Consider the following 22,316-nt stretch of genomic DNA (forward strand, 5'->3'; position numbering starts at 1 on the left):
ATGAGGGTCTGCCGACGCCTTCCCGCAGTCAGAGAATGTGCGGCCATGCACATCCACTCAACATTCAACTTTATAGAAGACCCGAGTGTAGATTCTCAGCCATTATCACTGCTCATATAGCTTTGAATGGAGTGACCACACACATGGAACACACTCTCTGTCCAGCCTGGTTTGGCAAAGGAGGGTCAGCAGACCTCTTACTGTAGATGCAGGTTTCTGAGGTGGGACCTGTATCTTTCATCTGATTATGAGTAGGTAGTCCCCTTCAGATAAGAAAGTAATGTTATATCCTATCAATATTTAATCATCTGTTGTGATGGAATTAACTGTTTAAGGTCTGTGTAGACAAACACTATGGGGGAGATTTATTAGCAGTTTTTGGCATAGAAACATTGAAATTATCACAATTTCTTGCACACTGCAAGATATTGCAATAATATTTGCAACTATGCTATTCCACAACATGCATAGAGGAGAGGGGGTGCCGGTAGAGAGGGCAGGTACGGGCCTTGCATACTTTCCAAACACCTGCAAATTGTTCATTCATAGGTTTTTCCACAAAACAATGCTAGGTGCCATATTTTTTGCAAGCCGATCGAGTCATCAAACAGATAGATCCTGAGTCCTAAGCCTCTTGATGTATCCAGAGGGAAGGGGGTGGCCGTGGCCTTTATTATACGCCAGCGCACTAGCGGTGGTATATGGTAAATCTCCCCCTGTGTTGCTATCTACATAAACAGATGTGTATTACATTACAGGATTGCATATTTCAGCACTGGAGGAAAGATTAAAAATAGGATAGAACAATAAAATATCTTTAAGACAATCACGTAAAAAATTCTCGTCAGAAAGTGCTGTCAAAAGTTGACTATTTTCCTATGTCATTAATGCTAGAAAATTTTCAGAAACAAAGAATACATTAACATAAATAAATAATTTCTATACGAATACTGGGGCTGCAAGAATTTTTACCTGTAAGACTTGGTTTTGAAAAATGTGAACAAACACCTATAGATTCACACCCAAAGTGCACAAGCACAGCTTGCCTCACCCAATTCGTTCTTGCTCCATCTCCTCCATTTTGCTCGCTCTTGCTATTACTCGGTTGATAATTTCTTTCTCTTCGTCAGTAAGGTCTTCATTTTTTCTTTGCCGGTCACCCTGATTGGCTGGGTGTACTGACCAATTGGCGTCAGCTCTATAAAGAAAACCAGAATTTACACTTGTCAACATTTATAACATACACACTGTTTTTAACTGAAAAAAATACATACCCATATCACAGATGCTGTTACTATGTCATTTTTCTGAAATACATTTTGAATTTAATTAAAGTGTAAAAATGAACTGATTAAGATTACAGTAAGTGCTTTATATAACAGCTACAGGTTTGTATAATGTTGTGCTGCTTGGGTAATAGATTCCCAGCACATATTCATTGGACACTTAAGTTAGTGAGTCTAGTGTATTTGTGAGCTGAGCACTCACACAATTTACCCTCCTCTCAAAGAATTTTGATTCACAGACACTATATAAACCTATATATATAAGCCTGTATCTGTCTGCTATATAGAGAAGAGAGCTGGACAGTCAGCCATCAGAGATCACAGTATTTGTTATAGACGAGAGAAACTTCAGATTAACAATAAAATTTTAATGTAAATCTAAAGTTTCACTCTGACTTTCTAAACTCTGGCTCCCTTCTCACCTCTGCAGATTGTAAGTTTGTAAATGGAGTCCAATATTGGCTGAGTTTACAGTCTATGAAAGCTAAGAAGTTTTACTTAGCACATGGAAAGATATAGGCTGATATATATTGTAGATGTAGGCAGGGGGGAGAATGTAGACATAAGATGAAGCCTTTAACAGTGAACTGAATTCCTCCTGTATAGTACAGGATGAATATAGATTCTCCCTACCATTAAAGGGGTTGTCCCACAAACCAAGTTAGGCCCTATCATCATTGAGACACCTACAGATCACGAGAACGAGGGGTCCAATGGGGTCCTAGGTACCTCAGTTGGACCTCTTGTTGCTCCTGGAGATTAAATGGAACAAATGGCCGCACATGACCATTCTGCTCCATACATCTCAAAGGAGCTGATAGAAGTTGCTGATCTCCGTCAGCTCCATAGAGATGAATGAAGCATAGTCATGCACGGCCGTGCTCAATTATTCTCCGGGAGCGACGAGGGGTCCGACCGAGGTACCTGGGACCCCATCGGAACCCTTGTTATCTTTAATTGTGGATAGGGCCTAACTTGGTATGACAACCCCTTTAAGAGTAAATGGTAGGGGAAGCTTTCAATTCAGATTCTTAATAAACACTTATAAAATCCCCCGTTCAAGTATATTACAAAATGGTTTTAAAACATATCCCCTACACGTATCTGACAATAAAGTGAAGCAATGGTTACGCTTTAAATAAGCAAATTAGGACATGTAGTTACAAATGCCAACTATCACGATCTATTGCCGGACAGTAGCTGGTCCACTGCCACTCATAAACATTGATCTATGACAGTAAATGCTGGGGAAAGTTTTGGGGGTTTTATTATCTGAAGCTCATTTGAATGCATGTGCTATTATGTTCAGTTGATTTTTAGTATAATTAAAAATTATTATATTATCGAATGCAAGAAGAGGTCACATTATATTATACCACATAGAAAATATGCTCTTTGTTTCAAAACCAATATGTAATTTTAAGCATTTACACAATTTCAAAACAATATTACCTAAATTTGCTGTGGTCTCAACTCTATTCAATTTCTTAAATACTTCTAATGTACCGTCTATTGAATTTAGCAAAGGTATAGCAATATTTTTCAGCCTGACCTCAAACATTAGCTTGCCCTCAGCATCTATTATTTCCACTTCCTAAGTAAGATCTGCAAGCATGAAAATGGTTGTTGACATTTGAAAGGGAAAGAGTCGGGATGATTCTGTGTAACAATGCATTTCTCTATCCAGCCCAGACCTTATCTGCTTACTTATATTTAATCGCTTCAATTACACATAATAATTGTGCCACCTTCGACCTTCCTTTGATTTAGTCCATTCTCATGCATGCCGTTCCATCAATATACTTGTCCAAAAGTACAAAGCAATTATAACTATACAGAATAACATTGATCTTAGGAACAATTCAAATAATAAAAGTGGAGGACTTTATTTATAGCTGCTGCTACTAGAGACGTCGGGTATGAATACACCCTAAACTAGGGAGAGTGATGGACATGATGACTACAAAGAAGAATGAAATGGCTCTGACGTCATGTAGGTTGTCACATAATCCCTATGATTGACCAAAGGGATCAATAAATGGATCAGGACATGTTTAAAGAGAAAAGATTTTTTTATGGTCCATGGGTTATCTATGTGCTGATTTGTCCTACATTAATACATAGTTGCCCTTTATTTTAGCTTATATTTCACACTTTGTAGTTTCTGGAATTGACATATGTTCTTAAAACTCATATTTTTAAAGCACTATTCCATTATGTGAGACACATAGTGCAAATATTGTTATCAGGCCTCACCTATCATGTGCCATTTATAGCATGGGTGCAGCAGAAGGGTCTCTGGACAGGGGTACACCTTTTACATCAGCACCCCTTTAACTATGCCTCTTTATCAGGGATGACATTTTCAACATTCTTTGTCAATTTAATGATTGTACAAAAGTGTCATCATTATCACTTGCGCCAGTTTAAATACTTTTTTTCTTGTGGTGCATAGTGCAGTCTACGCCACTGGGTTTAACAACATGAAATTCGAGGGAGAGTACAGAGTATAAAAATGTTTTTTTTTTTTAAAACAAACCATCTCCATACAATTTGGCCTTGCCGGAACCTAAGAACCCATTATTAACCATGTTGAATCAGGTGGGAAAATGGAAATGTTGATAATGGAAGCACTAGAAGGTATTTTTGATTTTAGGAAAATCCCTTTATTGCAAAAATATCTAATAACCAAGATTTGGTTCTTAGGAACTGTTGGTAACAAAGCAGGGGAGCCCAGAACCTACAAAACCTACAAAAAACGCCACTACAATAGCTTAGGTAAATTGGAATACCGAAGACCATATGCAGCGGGAGGAATCAGGTAGACAATTTTTTGTATCTGTTTTTCCCCCTCTCTCCTGACCAACATTCCTAGGGATGGTGGATGGGATGAGCAAGTTCAGAATTTGTTAGTATATATTTGTTGGATTGAAAATATTGAGAATACTGTGTATCTTAAATTATATTGTATACATGATAAAATTGTGATATTTGAGAAGAAAATATTATTAAAAAATTTACAATTCTTACAGATCAGTTTCTCTTAGAAGCAGAACAGAACTTAGCCAACCCCATTGAGTTTAAATGGTGGCCCATCAGATATATTTTTTGTAGGTTAGATTAATATAGCCGGCTATATATTATAGCAACAGATGTCTAAAATAACAAATGCATCTGAAAGCAACAGATGGCACTAATTGAATTAAATAGGGACATTAACAAAACCATTTATGAATGTTTTTATGTGAAGTATTTAATTTTTTTTTATGTGGACTTTATAAAACTGTGTGAAAGGTATACAAAATTAATTAATACAAAAACCATTAATGCAACTGGCTGTAGTTATACAGACATTATATGGGTAACCTGTGCAGCTGCATAGTGGATACATAGATAGTTTTATGTGGGAGTAGTTCCCCAACACCTTTATATTGAATTAACGGAGCTGCTATATTTTATCGCTCTCAACTATTATTGACCAATTAAAATCTGATCAAATAAAACCATATGTTATACTTATGTTTTATTCTGTCAGTTTAATCTCAGTCATACCCCAAGAGATCCATCTCTTGCTACTCTTAGTTTGAAAATAAATAAAGGTCAGATGACATTTTAGTCATTTAATCATGGTTTGCATCAGTTTTTGTGAGCCAAAACAGGTACAAATCCTTACAGCAAACCGCATTAATATATAAAACAAAAAGAAAAGACTCCGGCTCCCGCACAAGGTAAAAATACTAATCTTCCAGCTTTATTCTCGGATTAAAAAGCATACATAGTACAGGCAGAAACTTGGAAAACATGGGGAAACAAGACCACTCCTTGTCTACGCTTTTCAATAAAAGTATCTTAATCATGGCTTGGTATGTATCACACCTAGCAGATTTTTAAAAGACCCACCTCTAGGAAAATCTGCTAAGTGCAATACATACCAAGCCATGATTAAGATACTTTTATCGAAACGCATAGGCTAGCAGTGGTCTTGTTTCCCCATGTTTTCCATGTTTCTGCCTATACTATGTATGCTTTTTAATCCAAGAATAAAGCTGGAAGATTAGTATTTTTACCTAGTTCGGGAGCCAGAGTCCTTTCCTTTTGTTTTTCATTTGTATGCCTGAGACCTCGGTTGTCCATTGCAAACCACTGAAGAGGTTGTGAATAAGCCAAGATTTTCAGGTGAGCTGACTCTGCAATTATTGTGTGTATTTATATGTAGTCTCCACACCGGGAGAAAATGCCTAAAAAATGATATGCATCAACACAAGAATAAACCATAGTAACCCTAGAGACATTGCAGTGCAGGCTATAGATAATGGAAAAATATCAACCTTTTTATGTTACAGTGATAGTACAGTGCAGCAGCAATAAGGACATGGTGGGTGGCTGCTGTATTATACACCCGCAATCGGTTACAGTGTGCATGCCGCCATATTGACCCCCGCTGTGACCTCATCAAGGAGCGGTGATCTGTGCATAGGACTACCGGATGCTCTTGGAATAATCATAGAAAAATCTGCCTTTGCCCTGATTGAATAAATAGCCAATATATGGCAATACAGCAAGTATTCCCCTGCTTACATTTTCTTATTGCTGGTTTCATTGTTATGGGCAAATGCTTTAAAACAAAACCGATTGTTTGCCATATTTACATGTATCAAAAATAGAGATTAAAAAAAAAATTAATGTTAATCCATGAAATATACAATTTTCAAGCAGACTTTCAAGAGATGCACCATGTCATTCAGCAGTAACATGAATTTTATCTGTAATTATCACAATTATCCTTCCTGTTCATGAAACAGAATGAAATGTTGTCACAGAACTTCCCTGTTGCATTAGGAGGCAATTACGAGATCTGGGTTATCATTATTTGCTCTGCCTCATTACTTCCACAAGATAACCATCTGTGTCTTGTCATAAAAAACACAATTTCCCTCTTTATTCCCTGCCTATTTCTAGTTCCTATGGCCCAGTCTTCTAATGGTATTTTTATACAGGTCTCTGGGAAGTGAAACAAATGTGAGAAAAATTGAATCTATATGACTGTACTTTTAATGTACCCACAAAATCAACACTCCATGAGCCAAAAAGTAGTCTATTTACCTATGGTCAGATGTACAAATATGACATTTTGCGACATTTTGAATCCACTTGATAATGGCTCCATTGAGGACCTGAAATATCTGACCATTGGTGAACAAACTACTTTTTGTCTACTTGAGTGTTGATTTCAATGGAGTCAAGCCTTTGAGGAAGAGTACACCCACATTTTTGGTCCTGGACTCCGATTTTCACGGGCCTGCTCCACAATTCACTTTTGTACTTTTAATGTCTTATAGCATACACATAGAAAAGAAAGGATGAATGAATGGAAGAATGTGGGAAATGTACATACTCCCCATTCAATTAACCATATTTATTTTCTTCAAGAATCCTTAGCGGATTCTTAAAAGGGCTTTCCACGCTTTGAATATTAATAAACTATCCATAGGAAGTGTCATCGATCTCAGATTAATAAGGTTTCAAAACCCTAGCAACATGAGCAGAAATACAGTACATAGAGACAAAGGCAGACAGCTCCATAGACTATGTAATGGCCCTTTATGTGTACCAGTGAGAGTCAGTTCCAGGTTTCTTTAGGCCCCTGGGCGAAAGATTCTCAGTGAGCCCCTTTGCAGTGAACCCCCATGGTGACATTAAAAAGTCAGAAACTCAAACAGTCTCCTGTTGCCTAAAATATTCCAGCCCCCTCATGGTTATTTCATATACAGACCCCTCATGGTTATTTAATATAAAGCCCCCTTCAGCCTCTATGTATTCATTAGATACAGCACCCTCATCCCTATGGATATACAGCCTTATGTGGACCCCTCAGCAGCTTTGGGCCCTGGCACTTGCCCAGGTATGCCCACTGCTGGCACCGGCTCTGGTACCAATGCAAGGGAAATGTAGAAAAAGTAGAAAGTTGAGTAGAAAACTTACATAGGAGGTCTCTTTTGAGGTATTTATCACAGATTTATTCAGATTAGTCTTTCACATAAATAATACTTTTGTACTGAAATGGGCTGATCAGAACTCATGAATCAATGCAACTCCCCTATCTTCCGTAAAAAGGATATAAGTAGGATATCAATACTAAATTATGTGGATTTATTGGATATTACTGCATTCCTGATTCCTTCTTTATGATATATTTCCTTGTTTCGACATCACATTAAATAATTACATAGAGACAAGTGGTTGATCTAAATACTACAATGTAGGGGAATAATGAATTTCAGAGTTCCCGAGGCTGCATTTGCCTCTTTCCATCAGACTCACATGTAAGGTTTTAATGTGCTGGCAGCAAAGTTACATCTGGTTGCATTTCACTTCTTTTATATAAATGTTTAAAATGTGGTTCATCATGAGATCAGAATAAAGCACAGAGAAACAATGTGTGAAGAGAATACTGTAGACCATAAGTCATTGTACCTACTATATCATTGCATATGCCAGACACAGTTATGCTTCTGACATCTATGTAATTTGTTAAATAGATCCATCCCCGCTCCCTATGTATACTCTCATCTCAGACAATTAATACACAACCACGAGATATGGCAAAGACCACTATTCTCAAAGCCTACACCAGTATGGCGTTTTGGCATATCCCATGGTTTTTCCACAAATAGTCTGGACACGAACACTTTATTAGGTACACCTTTTTAGAAACAAGAAAAAACTGTGTGGGAACACTTCTGTAAAATTGTTTGTAACTGGCCTATGCAATTGCATATTTTATGGCAGCTAATTTCTAGTTTTATGCAGCATATATTCACAGGAATTGGGGGAGATGTATGAATGTGTCATTCATTAAACCAGTGAAGAGTAGAACAAGACAGATCTCTTCTTCTCCAGAATAATTATTGTGTCTGATGCCGGATGATTAATCTGGGGTAGGTAAAGACTTGTGAGCAGTACTCTGCAACTCCTAATATTTGGTCTACTTTGCTGCTCAGTAATGGATTTTTTGTCACTCCAATTTCAGACTTTTGCCTAAAAATCCACGCTTACAAAAAAGGAAGTGGCCCCTGAAAAAGTATCAGTTAGAAAAGTGGTCTAAAATCTTTAATATATGTGGCACAAGGCATTTCAGACAGTTTTTTACTTCGGAATTCTGGCACATGCTTGATACATCTCCTCATAGGGTGTATAGATTGTAGCCTGAGAGAGCATGGTCTCCTGATAAATACACTGACCTTAAAACTGGAGTCCGCTAGTTTTATTTTTGTGCCATATTCGCTAATAGGAGATAATAGGTTATGCTAAGGAATCGTGTTCAAGTGATAGATCCACTGTAGTTCAATTAATAAAAAATTTCCTATGTATTTTAAAAGAAAAGTATCTTACTGGTGACCGGGAACCTGCCAATGCCAGCGATCAGCTGTTTGAAGCGGTACTCCAATGAGTAATGCTGCCATTTACCAGGCTTGTGATGACATTGGCTAATTCAGGTGAATGGTGCTGAACTACAATACCAAACACAGTAGAGGGGAATTTATTGATGCTTTTGGGACAATTTATTGTCAGGCAATACTTAGGGAGTTTTAGCTAGCGCCAGATTTACAGTCTATGCACCACAAAAACTTCAGTTTTCAAACACTTTTTTTTTTGTCTTTCAAATTAAACTCAGCTTTTGTTTCTGATACTTTGCCTGCATCTTTTTTGCGGTGAAATTATAGGCGCACATTTAAAAACAAAAAGCAAATCTTTCAGTTTTTACTGTGCATCTAATACATTAAGGCAATGCCCCACAATGTAAAACCAAAGTGCAAAACAATGCTAAATTCGGGCGACACAAAACAGATCTAGTGCCTCAGGTTAATACAATCCCCTCCAGTCACTATACAATGGCACTATTTTTAGTGAAGAATATAGAGGCCACAGTGCTGCAACAATCTCTATAAACATCTGACCCGTTTGTGATTTCAGGCATCAAACTATCTGATATTTTTGCAATAGATTAATGATAACTTAACACTTCATAAAGTAATGGTCACCCCTTTTTACCTAAAAAAGCAGGCCTATCTATCACCTTTTAATCTTACCTGGCAGCCTGCCAGAATGAGTAGTGAGTCTGAGGTTGTGGCCCTGGCAAGGAGGAGGCATTGGAGGAGGGGAGGAGTAGCGGGGAGTTAAAATAGTAGGGGTGGTTGGAGGAAAAAAAGAACTGCCCCCTCGGACTTGCTGCTTGTTTTGGCAAACTGCCAAGTAAGATTAAAATGTTTTTTTATGGTGATATAAATCCCTGCTAAAATAAAGGCTGGCCCTCTATACAGTGCTATGGGAACCTGTCAACAGATCTCAGAATATTTCAAAATGTGGTGACAAGTTCCCTTTAAACCAGCTCACAATTAAATGAACAGGTCAATATGTTACATTCAGCTGCTAATTGTGGCCCAAAACATATTATTATATTTAAAAAAAAAATAAAGTAATTAAATTCATGTGTAACACTGAGAATAGCAAGAGAGAACTTCAAATGCTTCACATCTGTGACTTCTCCCTTGAAGCCACATTTTACATCATTGTATAATAATGTTATTATAGATCTGATTATTATTGTATATTAACAGTGTTTTACTGCATCCAGATCATGAACAAACAGTAAAGCAGTGCATTATCTCCAATCATTGGAACCCATTTGTATGCAGTTGTCTATAATTCCACACAATTCGATGTTAGAATCTTTTTCTCATCCATGATAAATCATAATGTTAAAGCTCTGTGAAATGAAAAGCTTCCATTCACTGCACACAACTAAATGCTACATACACAAACCGCTAAGTGTGAGCTGAGCTATAAGGTCTCTTCATTGTTACCAATTGTTCTCTTTTTAGTGCCAGCAGATGTGAAAATTCATAAATCAAGGTCAGTATATAGCCAGTATATATATATAAGTGCGCACAGGAGGAATTCTAACTATGAGGATCAATGAAAGGGGTAAATTGGCAACAGTATGAAACCAAATGTGTGAATTATTAGTTAAGGGGATACTAGAAAAAAGAGCTGAAAAAAGATTGTAAAAATTACTACTGTAATATAGTGTTACCCTAAATCAGTGTTTGGCACTGTATACCTCAAATTTTGTCATAGAAAATGTGGGTATCATAGATCAAGAGACAAGTGGGTGACTTGTATTTATGTCCCTCAATAGTTCATAATAGATTTTTAATTTTTCCAATATTTTTTTTACACTTTCCAACTCTAACTGGGGCTGCAGAACAACTCCACTTAAAGTGTAGAAGTAAAGTCTGTGGTGTGCTGAATTTTACAGACCCACCAGCAGCCTCCTTATGCCCAGCACTTATGTGTTTCATCACTGGTATGCATAGAGGAAGTAGACCGGCCGCTGCCACTACCCTACGGAGCACTTCACCACTTCTGTCTCCCCCCAATGGGTCCACCCCATACATAGCTAGTTAACTTTCTTGTTTTTTGTTCTGTTTACACTACTGCTAGTTCCCTATGTATCCCATTCATGTTTCATTTGAAAGCAAGAATAGCCTTGTCTGCCGCAATGTTCTCGCCATTATAAGTCAGGGGGATCTGTCAAGGTTCATGGAAATAAATAAATATCTGTCATGGATCTGTTATGAATGAAAGTCTTGAGGATAAGTTAAACAGAGCCTCAGATTTGCCATTTGTGTCATTTTTAATAATACATAAACAAAATGTATGGTTATAATATAGATTCTGTATATGGCAGTAATAAATTAAGTGGAGTCCCTCCAAAGTAACAGCTACTATACAATTATCTTGAACACTGAAATCACATAAGAACATAAAGCAGAAGACAAAACAAAATACTTACTGTCCCTTTTCACTGGAAGCAGAAGAGAAAGAAAAGGGAACAAAACATGAGTAAAAACTGTGCCATTCACATTCCTAGATATAAAATATTATGCATATATCATATATGTTTTATTAAAGGGGGTTTCCTAACTACAAACATTAACTCATTGCTAGGATAGGTCCTCAATATCAGATTGGTGGGATTCCACAACCAAACACGTTACAGGTCAGATATTTTCAGTTTCTCACTACAAAGATTGGGGTTGTTCCGGTTTCAGTCCATGTTTATCAGCTGAGGACAGTTGTTCTGTTGGGATGTTGAAACTACACATTTCTGATAGTGATGCCCTAACCTATTAACAGGTTATTACTAATTTTTAATTGTTAAAACACCAAGAGAATACATCATGGAAGCTTTGGAATTACATGTTAGTTGTAATGCAGACCTTATCTACTTAATAAATACGAAAACATAGACTGTCCCACAAGCAACTTCTGCATGGTGATCATATCTTCTGCATCAGTTTTTCGCTTGGTACTGATAGGTTATCATTAGAGTTGAAGCTCCACTGAATTTTATAAAATGATTCGGTTTGAAATAAATAATTTCAATGCAATGTTGCACTAATTGTCCTGGAAACTGTCCTAAAACACCTTCTTGTTTCATTCATTTTCTACAATTACGCCCCTTCTACACATGCCTTTTTCACGCGCGTGTTCTGCGTGTGACGCGTAGAACTTGCATTGCACTCTGACCCATTGTAATCAATGGGATTTTTCAGACTTGCATTTTTTTTTCACGCACACATGCGCATTTTTTAAAGGCGCGTTTAAATCTCGACATGCTCTACTTTTGCAAGCCACTCGCGTGAAAAACGCACCATACATGTCTGAAGATGCATCAAAAACGCATTGCACCCTGAGGCACATGCAAGTGCAATGCGTTTTTCATGCATCAATTGCCATAGAAAAGATAGAGCTCAGTCCTGAAATTGCATTGAAGACACACTTGAAAAACTGAGACACTGAACTAACTCTGACTGAAAACTGATTGTACTCTGATGCAAATGTCAAACGTCAGTTTTTCACTGACCAAACCCTGATCGCACCCTGATCAGACTCTTACATGATCTTCAACGCAAGTGTGGAAGGGGCCTTAAAATTTGGGTTAATGCTAACTAAAAAATGTTCAAGAAACAAGACAGTATGTATACAGAATTGGGATCTGTACTGTTGGAGAACACCCAATCGATGGGCTACACACATGCAAAAACAGGCTACATTAAATGAGAAGAAAACAACATGTGTAAAGTAGCAAATCAATGAAAAGTAACTTTATTGAAGTTTGGACACAAGACAAATGTAAACAGGACAAAAATATCATAAAATCATTTAAAAAGGAATGCACCCTGGTGCACCCATATATACAAAATCCACTGGAGCCCGACACCTGATAATGTCGGGTTTAACCAGACCTGGGAATATTATCCCTAGAGGTCTCCGCATACAGATCTTTCCAGCCTGGGAGGTACAGGGGGAATTCAAAACCACCTGGGAAAAAGGCCTACATCAAGGCTCTCTCATTCTTTTGGATTTACTCCTAAAACATGATTATGATCTGTTGAAACACACGAAGGACGAGATACGAATTCTGGAAACGAAATTAACAAAATTCGACCAAAGCACGGTGGTACAACCATTCCGGCTTAAATTGAAAGAGACAATAGATAAATACGAAAAAGATATCATACAAAAGAAGCGGAATAAATTTGCTAGGGATCGGGGTGACTATGAAAAGAAAAAAGCTTACAGATGGACGCACATGGGCAATAGGAGGAGATTTCCGAAACGCACAACTAGACCAAAAGAGAGTAGAGAAATGTCATCTAGTGAGGATTTTTTATCGTCGGACACAAGCGAACTAGACGGCGATCCGGGGAATTCAGATACAAACACACCGAATATCAGAAAAAGAGGTCTCCGGAACCGGTGGTCGCCAAGCTACAAGAGGGGCCCACAAAAACCCAAACACAACAACTAAGCACGGAGGGTAAGCATGACCTACAAATAATTAATCTCTCTACCCACAGATTAACCGACATTGAACAGCAAGTCCTGAGTAAAGGTTTGAGCTTTTCTCCGATGCAAAGACTTGATAAGTTCACTCTCATAAAAGATGTATATTTATACTGTAGACAGTTAACATTCAAACTTCTATACCACCAGCCTTCTCTCATGGACCACATGTCGGATTTGGACCGCAGGACCTTCTCAGATCTCTTGGATCTCCTGAGAGAGAATGAGGAAACACAAGGTAGGATAACAGGTAGGTCACAGTTTACCCCACGCACACCGTCACAGGCCACTCCTAATTTACGTTTATTTCCAGCCATTCAGATTTTTTTTGATTGTATGGTCCGCGATATACGAGATCTTAAGGAGGAACCACGAAAATTTGAGAATCTGTCCAGAGACGAACGGCAGGCAATTCAAGATCTACGTAAGAATACCGCCTTCGTTATAAAAGAGGCCGACAAAGGCGGGAACGTCGTATTGTGGCCAACGGAACAGTATATTTCTGAAGCCCAGAGGCAATTACGCAATCTCCAACATTATTCTGCTTTACCCTCAGACCCCACCAGTGTCTTTAAGGACAAATTAGATCGTCTCATAGACATGGCTTGGAGATCAGGCATTATCACACGACGAGAGAAGGACTTCCTCACAGTAAGGACACCAGTGACGCCCACCTTCTACATGTTACCGAAGGTGCATAAGGCAGTGTCAAACCCCCCCGGGAGACCTATAGTGGCGGGAATTGGCAGCCTATGTGAAAAATCTTGTATTTACATCGATTTTTTTCTACAGGATCGGGTCACCAAATTAACCTCGTATATCAGGGACTCCTCACATCTGATCGACCAATTAAACAAATTGGACCTCACGGCCATCGAGGAGGAGATCTGGATCATCTCTATGGACGTCGAGTCTCTCTACACAAATATTCTGCATGAGGTGGGTGTGAGTGCAGTGGCATACTATATGCAAAAGGAGCAGATGGGGGACAAGCGCCATCAGTTGTTCCTTTTGGAACTTTTGGGGTTCATACTGAGGCACAACTACTTCGTTTTCGATAGGACCTTTTACAGGCAGGTCTCGGGTACAGCGATGGGTGCACGCTGTGCTCCTTCCTATGCCAACCTATTTTTAGGTTGGTGGGAGGAGACCAGGGTGTACCCATCCCGGGACTTCCAGGGGCATGTCATCGGTTGGTATCGGTATATCGACGATGTGCTTGTCCTCTGGAGGGGCCCACCCGAGACCTGTCGAGCATTTGTGGAGGATCTCAATGTTAATGAATGGCAAATACGGCTAACACCAGTGTTTTCTCAAACAGAAGTAAATTTCCTGGATCTACGGATTTCTCTCCAGCAGAAGGTTATTGAAACAACACTTTATAGGAAAGAAACCGCGACGAACAGCCTTCTACACTACCGGAGCTTTCACCCCCGACATTTGAAAGATGGCATCCCAATAGGGCAGTTTTTACGCGTTAGGAGGAACTGCAGCACACAAGAAGAATTCATGGAGCAAGCCAGAGATTTAACAACCAGATTTAAGAACCGCGCCTATCCGAAAAAAGTGATCTCCAAAGCCTTCACCCGTGCTAAACAAACTCCAAGACAAGACACGTTTGCACCAAGAACTAAAACATCTGATGGCAAACCTTGCCTGATTACAACTTATCATAATCAATGGTCGGACATCTACAGACTGTTACACAAAAACTGGGGCATCTTAAAAAGTGAGCCCAAACTGGATATACATATTCCCCCTGTACCGAAAATGGTCGCGAGACGAGCCAAAAATCTGCGCGACAATTTAACTAGGAGCCACTTTCAACGTCCCACGAGAACAATTGGACACGGTCAACGACTTCTTGGCACATATCCGTGTGGAGACTGCACGATCTGTCCCCTGATCTTAAGAGGTGACAACATTCAAAATCCATCGGATTCTAGGACCATCAAACTCCGGTCCTATGTGAACTGTCGGACACGTTGTGTCATCTATGGTCTAACATGCTCCTGCCCTAAGATGTATGTGGGGCAAACGGGCCAAGAGGTACGGAAAAGAGTGCAAAAACATATCTCTACGATTAACAATGCGGAACGAGATCTTAAAGATGGGAAACAATTATCTACAGTCGCCAAACATTTTCTTAGCGTGCACAGAGGTGACCCTTCCAGCCTAAAAGTTATTGGCCTTGATAGAGTACAACACAACATAAGGGGAGGGGATCCAACCCCGGCCCTACTTCGACTTGAAGCCAAATGGATATTCGAACTGAAAACACTGGCTCCGTTGGGGATGAATGAAGATATGCTCTTCTCTGGCTTCTACAAAAAGTAGGTATCCACACCCTCCAGATCCCCACCACACATTTTTTAGCATGCCCACTTTGGGTCTTCTTGGTCTTTTTTCCTCGCTCCCCCTCCTTCTTCTCTCATTTCTGGCTTTCGTTCACACGGTGGCCCCACCATCACGTTTTGTTCACCACTCACAGCACTGCACACTCGTTTTTGCACCCTGGGCCACCCTCTGCTATTGTGACCCCTTCCTCATACATGCACGCACACCTCTCCCTCCCCTTGCACATGCCCCACACCAGCTGACACGAACTTGCCATCACTACCACGCCACGCTCACTCCCCATTGGGCCCTACGCCCACATTTTGTTATAATCCGGTCACCTACTTCTCTGGCTTGGCACTGGCCACAGGGGCCCCCACCCATTGGCACCATGACCCACCTCCATTCAGGCATTTACACTTATTTGGGTTCCCTCCCTGGCACTTCTCACTCACCTCCTTTTTCCGCCTGTTCTCTCCCTTTCTTGTCTTGGCCTTTCCGCTTTCATGGTCTTTCCCCCCTTGCGGCATTTCCTTTCCTCGTTCTTTTCTCCCCCATTTTTCCTCCCCTCTTCTCTTTTTTTCCCCCCTGTCTTTTTCTTCTTCCTTCATCCTATGGGGCATGCGCTTGTCGCCTATGGATGTATCTTGTTCCAGCTCTGGTTCGGATCGTGTGTGCAGCCGGGCACGGGCCCCTGCGCAGGGGTCGGCTTCAGTTTCTTGGTTTCTTGGTTTTCTTGTTTTCCCCTGTTTGGCAGCTACCTGCAACCTTACCGCCTGGCCCATTGTGGTTGGGCCTAACATAACCTTGCACTGCTTTATTACCTCCAGGTTCGTGACCTCATCTCTCAATGCCTCCATCCCCAAGATTTATGTGCTGTTTGCCAAATCCACGTTCTCCTTGCAGAGATCGACGTCTGCCTCCCACGACTTAGGTCCTACCCTCCTGTGTATCTTCACCGTATACAATCCTGCGCTCAGGATGTGTTTGGGTTTTTGACAAACCAAGTATCCTCCTATTCTGCACTCTTGTGCACATATCATACCATTTTTAGCCTTTTTGATGCAACCATGATGTAACATTTTTTGATGCGACCATCATGGCTGATTGCATGTTCCGGTATGAGTGTCGGGCGAATGGGTGAATGTGCATGGGCCCATGCAGGTACACATGTTGATCTGAGTGTGTCCATAACTACTGACGATTATGTTTTTGAGACAAATTTGGTGCTTTGTTCATGTGTATGCTGCACTTTGTATGAATCACATATGCACTTTTTGCACTTTAACAATCATTATTATTGTTTTTATTAGAAGCATTGTTACTCATACATAATTATTATTTATGATATTAGCATAATGTTGTCCATAATCTATGATATGATATTGTCCACAATGTCTATAATAAGTGTCATCATTGTTCTGGACACGTATAATAGTATTTGTATTGCATTTCAGTTCATGCACACACTTTCACACATCATGTTCACTCATTGATAGCAATCCACTTTGCTCCCTTCACTCTGATCAACATGTCCGTACTCACCATCATCTCTCTATCCGCGTCCTCGGCGTTGCCTGGATACGGGAGGTGCGCGTGCGCGCTTGGCGAGCCGCGTCAGCGGAAGTGACGCCGCGCCGCGCCGGGCTCCTCCCTGTTTCCGGTGACGCTGCTCCGGGCGCAGTCCCGACACACACCGGCCGTACACTAACAGCATCTGGCACAGGTATATATACTCGGGTACTCCGTTAGCAGGGCACCCCTGAGGAAGCCGCGATACGCGGCGGAACGCGTGGGGCGACTTGTCCTGGGTCCACATCTCCACCTCACACACCTGGTAAATATTGCAGGCTAGATGGGTGTCTAGTGGGCATGCTATCCACTTTCAGCCACTTCAGCGCAGAGGATTCACATGCACTTTCGTGCTCTTATTTCTACATATCCTCGGGCTGGACTGTCTGACAGTTATTTCACCAACACCTTCTCCCACAGACGCATGCTTGGTCTACACATTATTATTCTTCAGTGGGATGGTTTATGTGAGGCCCAGGTCTGGTTAAACCCGACATTATCAGGTGTCGGGCTCCAGTGGATTTTGTATATATGGGTGCACCAGGGTGCATTCCTTTTTAAATGATTTTATGATATTTTTGTCCTGTTTACATTTGTCTTGTGTCCAAACTTCAATAAAGTTACTTTTCATTGATTTGCTACTTTACACATGTTGTTTTCTTCTCATTCAAGAAACAAGACAGGACCTTTTATGCAAAAAAAAAAAAAACACAACACACTAGAGGGGCTTATTTACATTAGCAATTTCCAGGATAATCGGAGTAAAATCTATTCCCAGTTCTATGAATTTGCCGAATAGATTCACTCATCTCTAGTCATCATGTTTCATTCATTGTTTGTACCTAATATTGCTATTGATGCTCGAAAACATTGTATAAACTGTATTATATAACACAGACATGTAAACATGAGGCATAAGATAGCATAATATAGAAAGATCATGATAAATGGTTTCCCCATTAAAAAGATCAGTGTCACATAAAGTATATTAAGTAAATGGGACTTTTTTGCTAACTAATCAAAGATAATAAATATGAACCACTTAAAATGAATGCAATTTAGTAATTTCTGACAACAGCCAATAAAACGAATGCAATTAATTGAATTAAGGTTTCTACAGGCATAGGAAACCATTCAACCCAAACTGCAGTGATTTATCAAGTCACAAATATCGGCATAAAACTGATATCTTAATGAAATGCTATTTGCCTGCTCGTAATTAATAATGCTTCATGATGAGTAATGAGCATATTCCTAACATGGCATTTCTTGTTTCATAAAATATGCACATTTTTATGAAATTGTAAAAAAAAAAAAAAAAGTAAATGAGTTTATTCCCTAGAAACGCGTTAAGCGCTTAATTGAATCAGTCCATTTTGGAGCCAGAATTCATAAAGAAATTTTTGAACTCCAGAGCCAAAAACATACGTTTATGATGAAGGGACAGAAATTAATGTTATAGTTTAGAAAATTTTTAATAGTCTACATTTTTTACTATTGTTTTATATAGTTTGAATTGCCTGGATATTTTCGAGTTTTACCTAAGAATTGCTATACACATGAGAGCCTCACAGAGCTACTGCTAAACACCTCTCACAGGAACATGTCTTCCCGGGAGGAAAGATCCCATGTTAAAAATCAACTATCCGATTCTTATACCCCCCATCATTGGCTTTTTCAAAGAGAAGTCTTCCATGCATATTAGATGTTTGACAGGGTCCCATCAAAATCAGCAGGTTCGGTAATAATTTATTGCACATGGCAAAAATTATGCTCTTTTATAACCTACAGTATTATTCAAAGTAGTCCCTCATGGACAAAACAGTTTTTTTCTCAGGTAAGCTAGCTGTGGTTTCATGTATTTCTATGGTTTCATAACCACAGCTGTGGTCTCTTCAGCTCTGTACCTGAGCCTAGCACCAATAAGAAAAAACTCAGAGCAGGTCCGATTCATGGCCATGTTTGGGCTCATCCAGTCCCATAGAAGTCAAAGTGGCCCGTATTTGAGGTGGGTTGCTGGGTAACAATCACATGACTTCATTATTTTTATCTGTTATTTTTATCTAGGTCTGTTATTCTTATCTAGGTCACAAACATGGGCAACACATGGTTTTGAGGCCATACGATTCAGACTTTAACACACAGGCCATACGATACCTTTAACACACAGGCTACAAATACAGTGTCATAGTTTGCGGCATTTTAGAAAAGACATTTGTGCCCAGTTGGCCCAATTTATGTAGTAATAAAGACAGATTAGCAAAACCAAAAAATAATAAATGATAGTAAGAACAGCCTTTGCAAATAAACACATGAGGAAGACGTCCTGGGACGACGATACGCGTGGGGAGCCTCTACCACTGGTCCAACCTCCCTTCCACCTGTATGACTACTCCATACGAATCTGGTATTGCAGCCACCATATTTGGTTTCTTTATGCTAGGGATTGCATTTTGTACTATATGATTTAACACTTAGCACTTTTTCTACTTATGTGTACCTGTTACACGTTTTTGGCACTTGCACTTTGTTTATCATAGCCTTTACAATTGATTATTTAAGATATCCCAGCTTTCATTATTGTATTGCACATTGTACATATGGGGATAGGCAACATGGTCTAACTTTCCTTACTCAGGTCTACTTTGGAGATTTTGTATCTTTAGGGAGGATTACAGACATCACTCACTGTCTGGACAGTGGTATTTAGCACTGACCCATACCCGGGTCTCCGCCTGAACTTTGATTGTATATACATTTTTAAATGTTTTTAAATGTCTGTCTGATTTTTCTGGTTTGATGCCTAATAAAATTTACAATGTTTGGATTAATCTAACTGAGCCACTTTTGTGCAATCCTTTGCCTTGCTTGAGCCAGTTGGCCCAATTTATAAAACAATAATGTAGAAGATTTGGCAAGTGCTCCACATTTATTTTGCTTCTTTAGATTAAATAAGCCAACATATCCTGTTTACACCTCTATAAGAGCTTCTATTCTGTAATAGAACTATCTAAAGAAGTTTTCATTTTAAGACACTCCATTAACTCCCAGAATATTATAACATATTTACAGTTTAATTTCCTATTATTAATCTAGACCTCATCTGCTTCTAGTGTATATGGTGTACAGATCATGCCATTTAATGGAAGGTAATTATTAGCCTCTAGTTGGGTGCATAGGCTCAGAGGGGACGTCAAGTCAACAGAGCACATCCGCGATAGGCTGCAAGTGCAGTGGTGGCAGTTGCACGTTGTTGACTATGCGTCAATGATTACCCACTTTATAGAAACAGAGATGGGTGGTGATTGGAAGACAAGACCTGAACAACAAAAAGAGAGGTAATATAGGGTGTATCTTATTTTACACTCCCTTTTCCATGAAACCCATGAAATCTGAAATATTTATAATTTTTTTTGTACTGATGGAATCTCCATTATTATATGATGATGAGAACATGTACTTATGTAATTTAGGTTTTTAGCATGCATGAACTACCAACAGAATATACTCTTTTTGATTGCTCTAATTCATGAATATATTTTTATCCATCTATTGATTTATTATAATACGAGTTTGTTAAAAATTGTCTTTTTTATATTGACTTAGCATAAAGTAGAACTGTTCCCGTCTTCTATCACCACCTGAATTCATTATTTCTAATTGATGACTAAATAATTCATTGAATGTATAGAAAAATCAAACAAAAACACTTACTTAGATCGAATACCCATTTGTCTGTCATTGGGACACATCCAACGGTTAGAAGAATTTCCAATCACTGTGTCCGTCATTGTTCTTCTGTACCTAGGCAACAATATGTAATAATACAATCATTATTGTGCATGCTGTACACTATTAAAGAATACACTCACATTAAAGAACAAAAAGCTATTTAAAATTCCACACTAAATTTAATGCTCTAAGCTAGAAATTGTAGGCAACAGTTATAGTAGATTGGTATTTTTATATCTGTTGCACAATTGCATGTGTAAAAAGAAACAAAATATTACAAATTGAAATTAAAAAGTAAAAAATAGTTAAATCATTTTTAACCTAAATAATGCATGTGTCATACTCAGAACTGTAAAGGCTGATTTTTTTCCATTTAACATAACTTCAAAATCTTGTACTTTAAGCATTTAATAGACTATTAAATTTGTAACACGTTCTGCACCAGAGGTAAAGACAGAGACAAGTATGGGCAAAGTAAGTTCTTTATTATTTTTACACCACCTGGAGCTACTAAAAAATATTTTTGATCCTGGAAATTGCTGCAACCAGGGAAAGCGGGGAGATTACCGCTTTTTGAGTGAAGGTTGAGACTATAATGAAAAAAATATGCATACAGACAAATATTGTTGTGATAAGCGATATGCTTATTCTGAAAAAAAAACTAAATGATATTTGGAAAATGTTCAAAAAACTATAGCAAACTAGATTCTTGACAGGCCCAGCCAGATCCCTGACCTAAACCCAATTGAGCATCTCTGGAGAGATTTGAAAATGGCTTCCACCAAAGTTAACCATCCAATCTGAGGGAATTGTAGAGGATCCCCAAATCCAGGTGTGAAAAAACTTCCAAAGACTCATGTCTGTACTAGCTCAAACAGTGCTTCTACTCAATACTGAGCAAATAGTCTGAATACTTATGACCATGTGATATTTAAATTTTTCTTAAAATAAATTAGTAAATATATCTATATTAATGTTTTTTTCTGTCAAGATACAGTGCAGAGTGTAAATTAATATATAAGAACTTATTTTTTGATCTTAACAATTGGCTTCAATAGAAAAAAAGAGTGAAAAAATTTAAAGGGAACCTATCACCAGGGACCTCATTTTTCACTAAAGACAGATCGTAAAAGCCCATGACACCGGCAGTGCACATCTGCCTCTCTGCCTTTTCTAAGCATTTGCATTACAATATAATTGTGTGTTGTAACTTACTCTTGCATCCTGACAAAATCCTGGGGTAGTCACAGGGGCTGGACTTTGGCTTGCATGCATTTCAAAAAACAACATGTGACCTGTTTGTGCTGCAGGCTGTCTCCATGTTTGTGCTCCTGTAAAGCTCTATTCCTCTCCCACTGATGTCTGGCTGACCAGGATGTGGCCTCTGAGAAGAAACAGGAGGTGGAGCTAGACAGGAGCACAAAGGTGGGGGCCAAACTCTGAGGAGTGGGTAACACAGACAAGCCACATGTTTTT

At 39.0% G+C, this 22,316-nt stretch overlaps 1 protein-coding gene across 5 annotated transcripts in view; it reads right to left on the bottom strand.

Moving 5' to 3' along the window:
- Positions 1-22,316, bottom strand: part of RPH3A (rabphilin 3A) — a 181,801-nt gene that overhangs the window by 108,871 nt on the left and 50,614 nt on the right. For 3 of the 5 annotated variants that reach the window (XM_072142713.1, XM_072142704.1, XM_072142689.1), the window contains 3 exons: positions 20,823-20,912; positions 11,143-11,154; positions 1,052-1,198 (listed from right to left, as the gene is read on the bottom strand). In XM_072142713.1, the coding sequence (XP_071998814.1) occupies positions 1,052-1,198; positions 11,143-11,154; positions 20,823-20,899 (236 nt within the window). In that variant the 5' untranslated portion in view covers positions 20,900-20,912. The remainder of the gene's footprint in view (positions 1-1,051; positions 1,199-11,142; positions 11,155-20,822; positions 20,913-22,316) is intronic. The other 2 variants (XM_072142722.1, XM_072142698.1) reach the window with 1 other exon arrangement.

This window comes from Engystomops pustulosus, chromosome 1 (assembly GCF_040894005.1).
Source record: "Engystomops pustulosus chromosome 1, aEngPut4.maternal, whole genome shotgun sequence".
Taxonomy (NCBI): domain Eukaryota; kingdom Metazoa; phylum Chordata; class Amphibia; order Anura; family Leptodactylidae; genus Engystomops; species Engystomops pustulosus.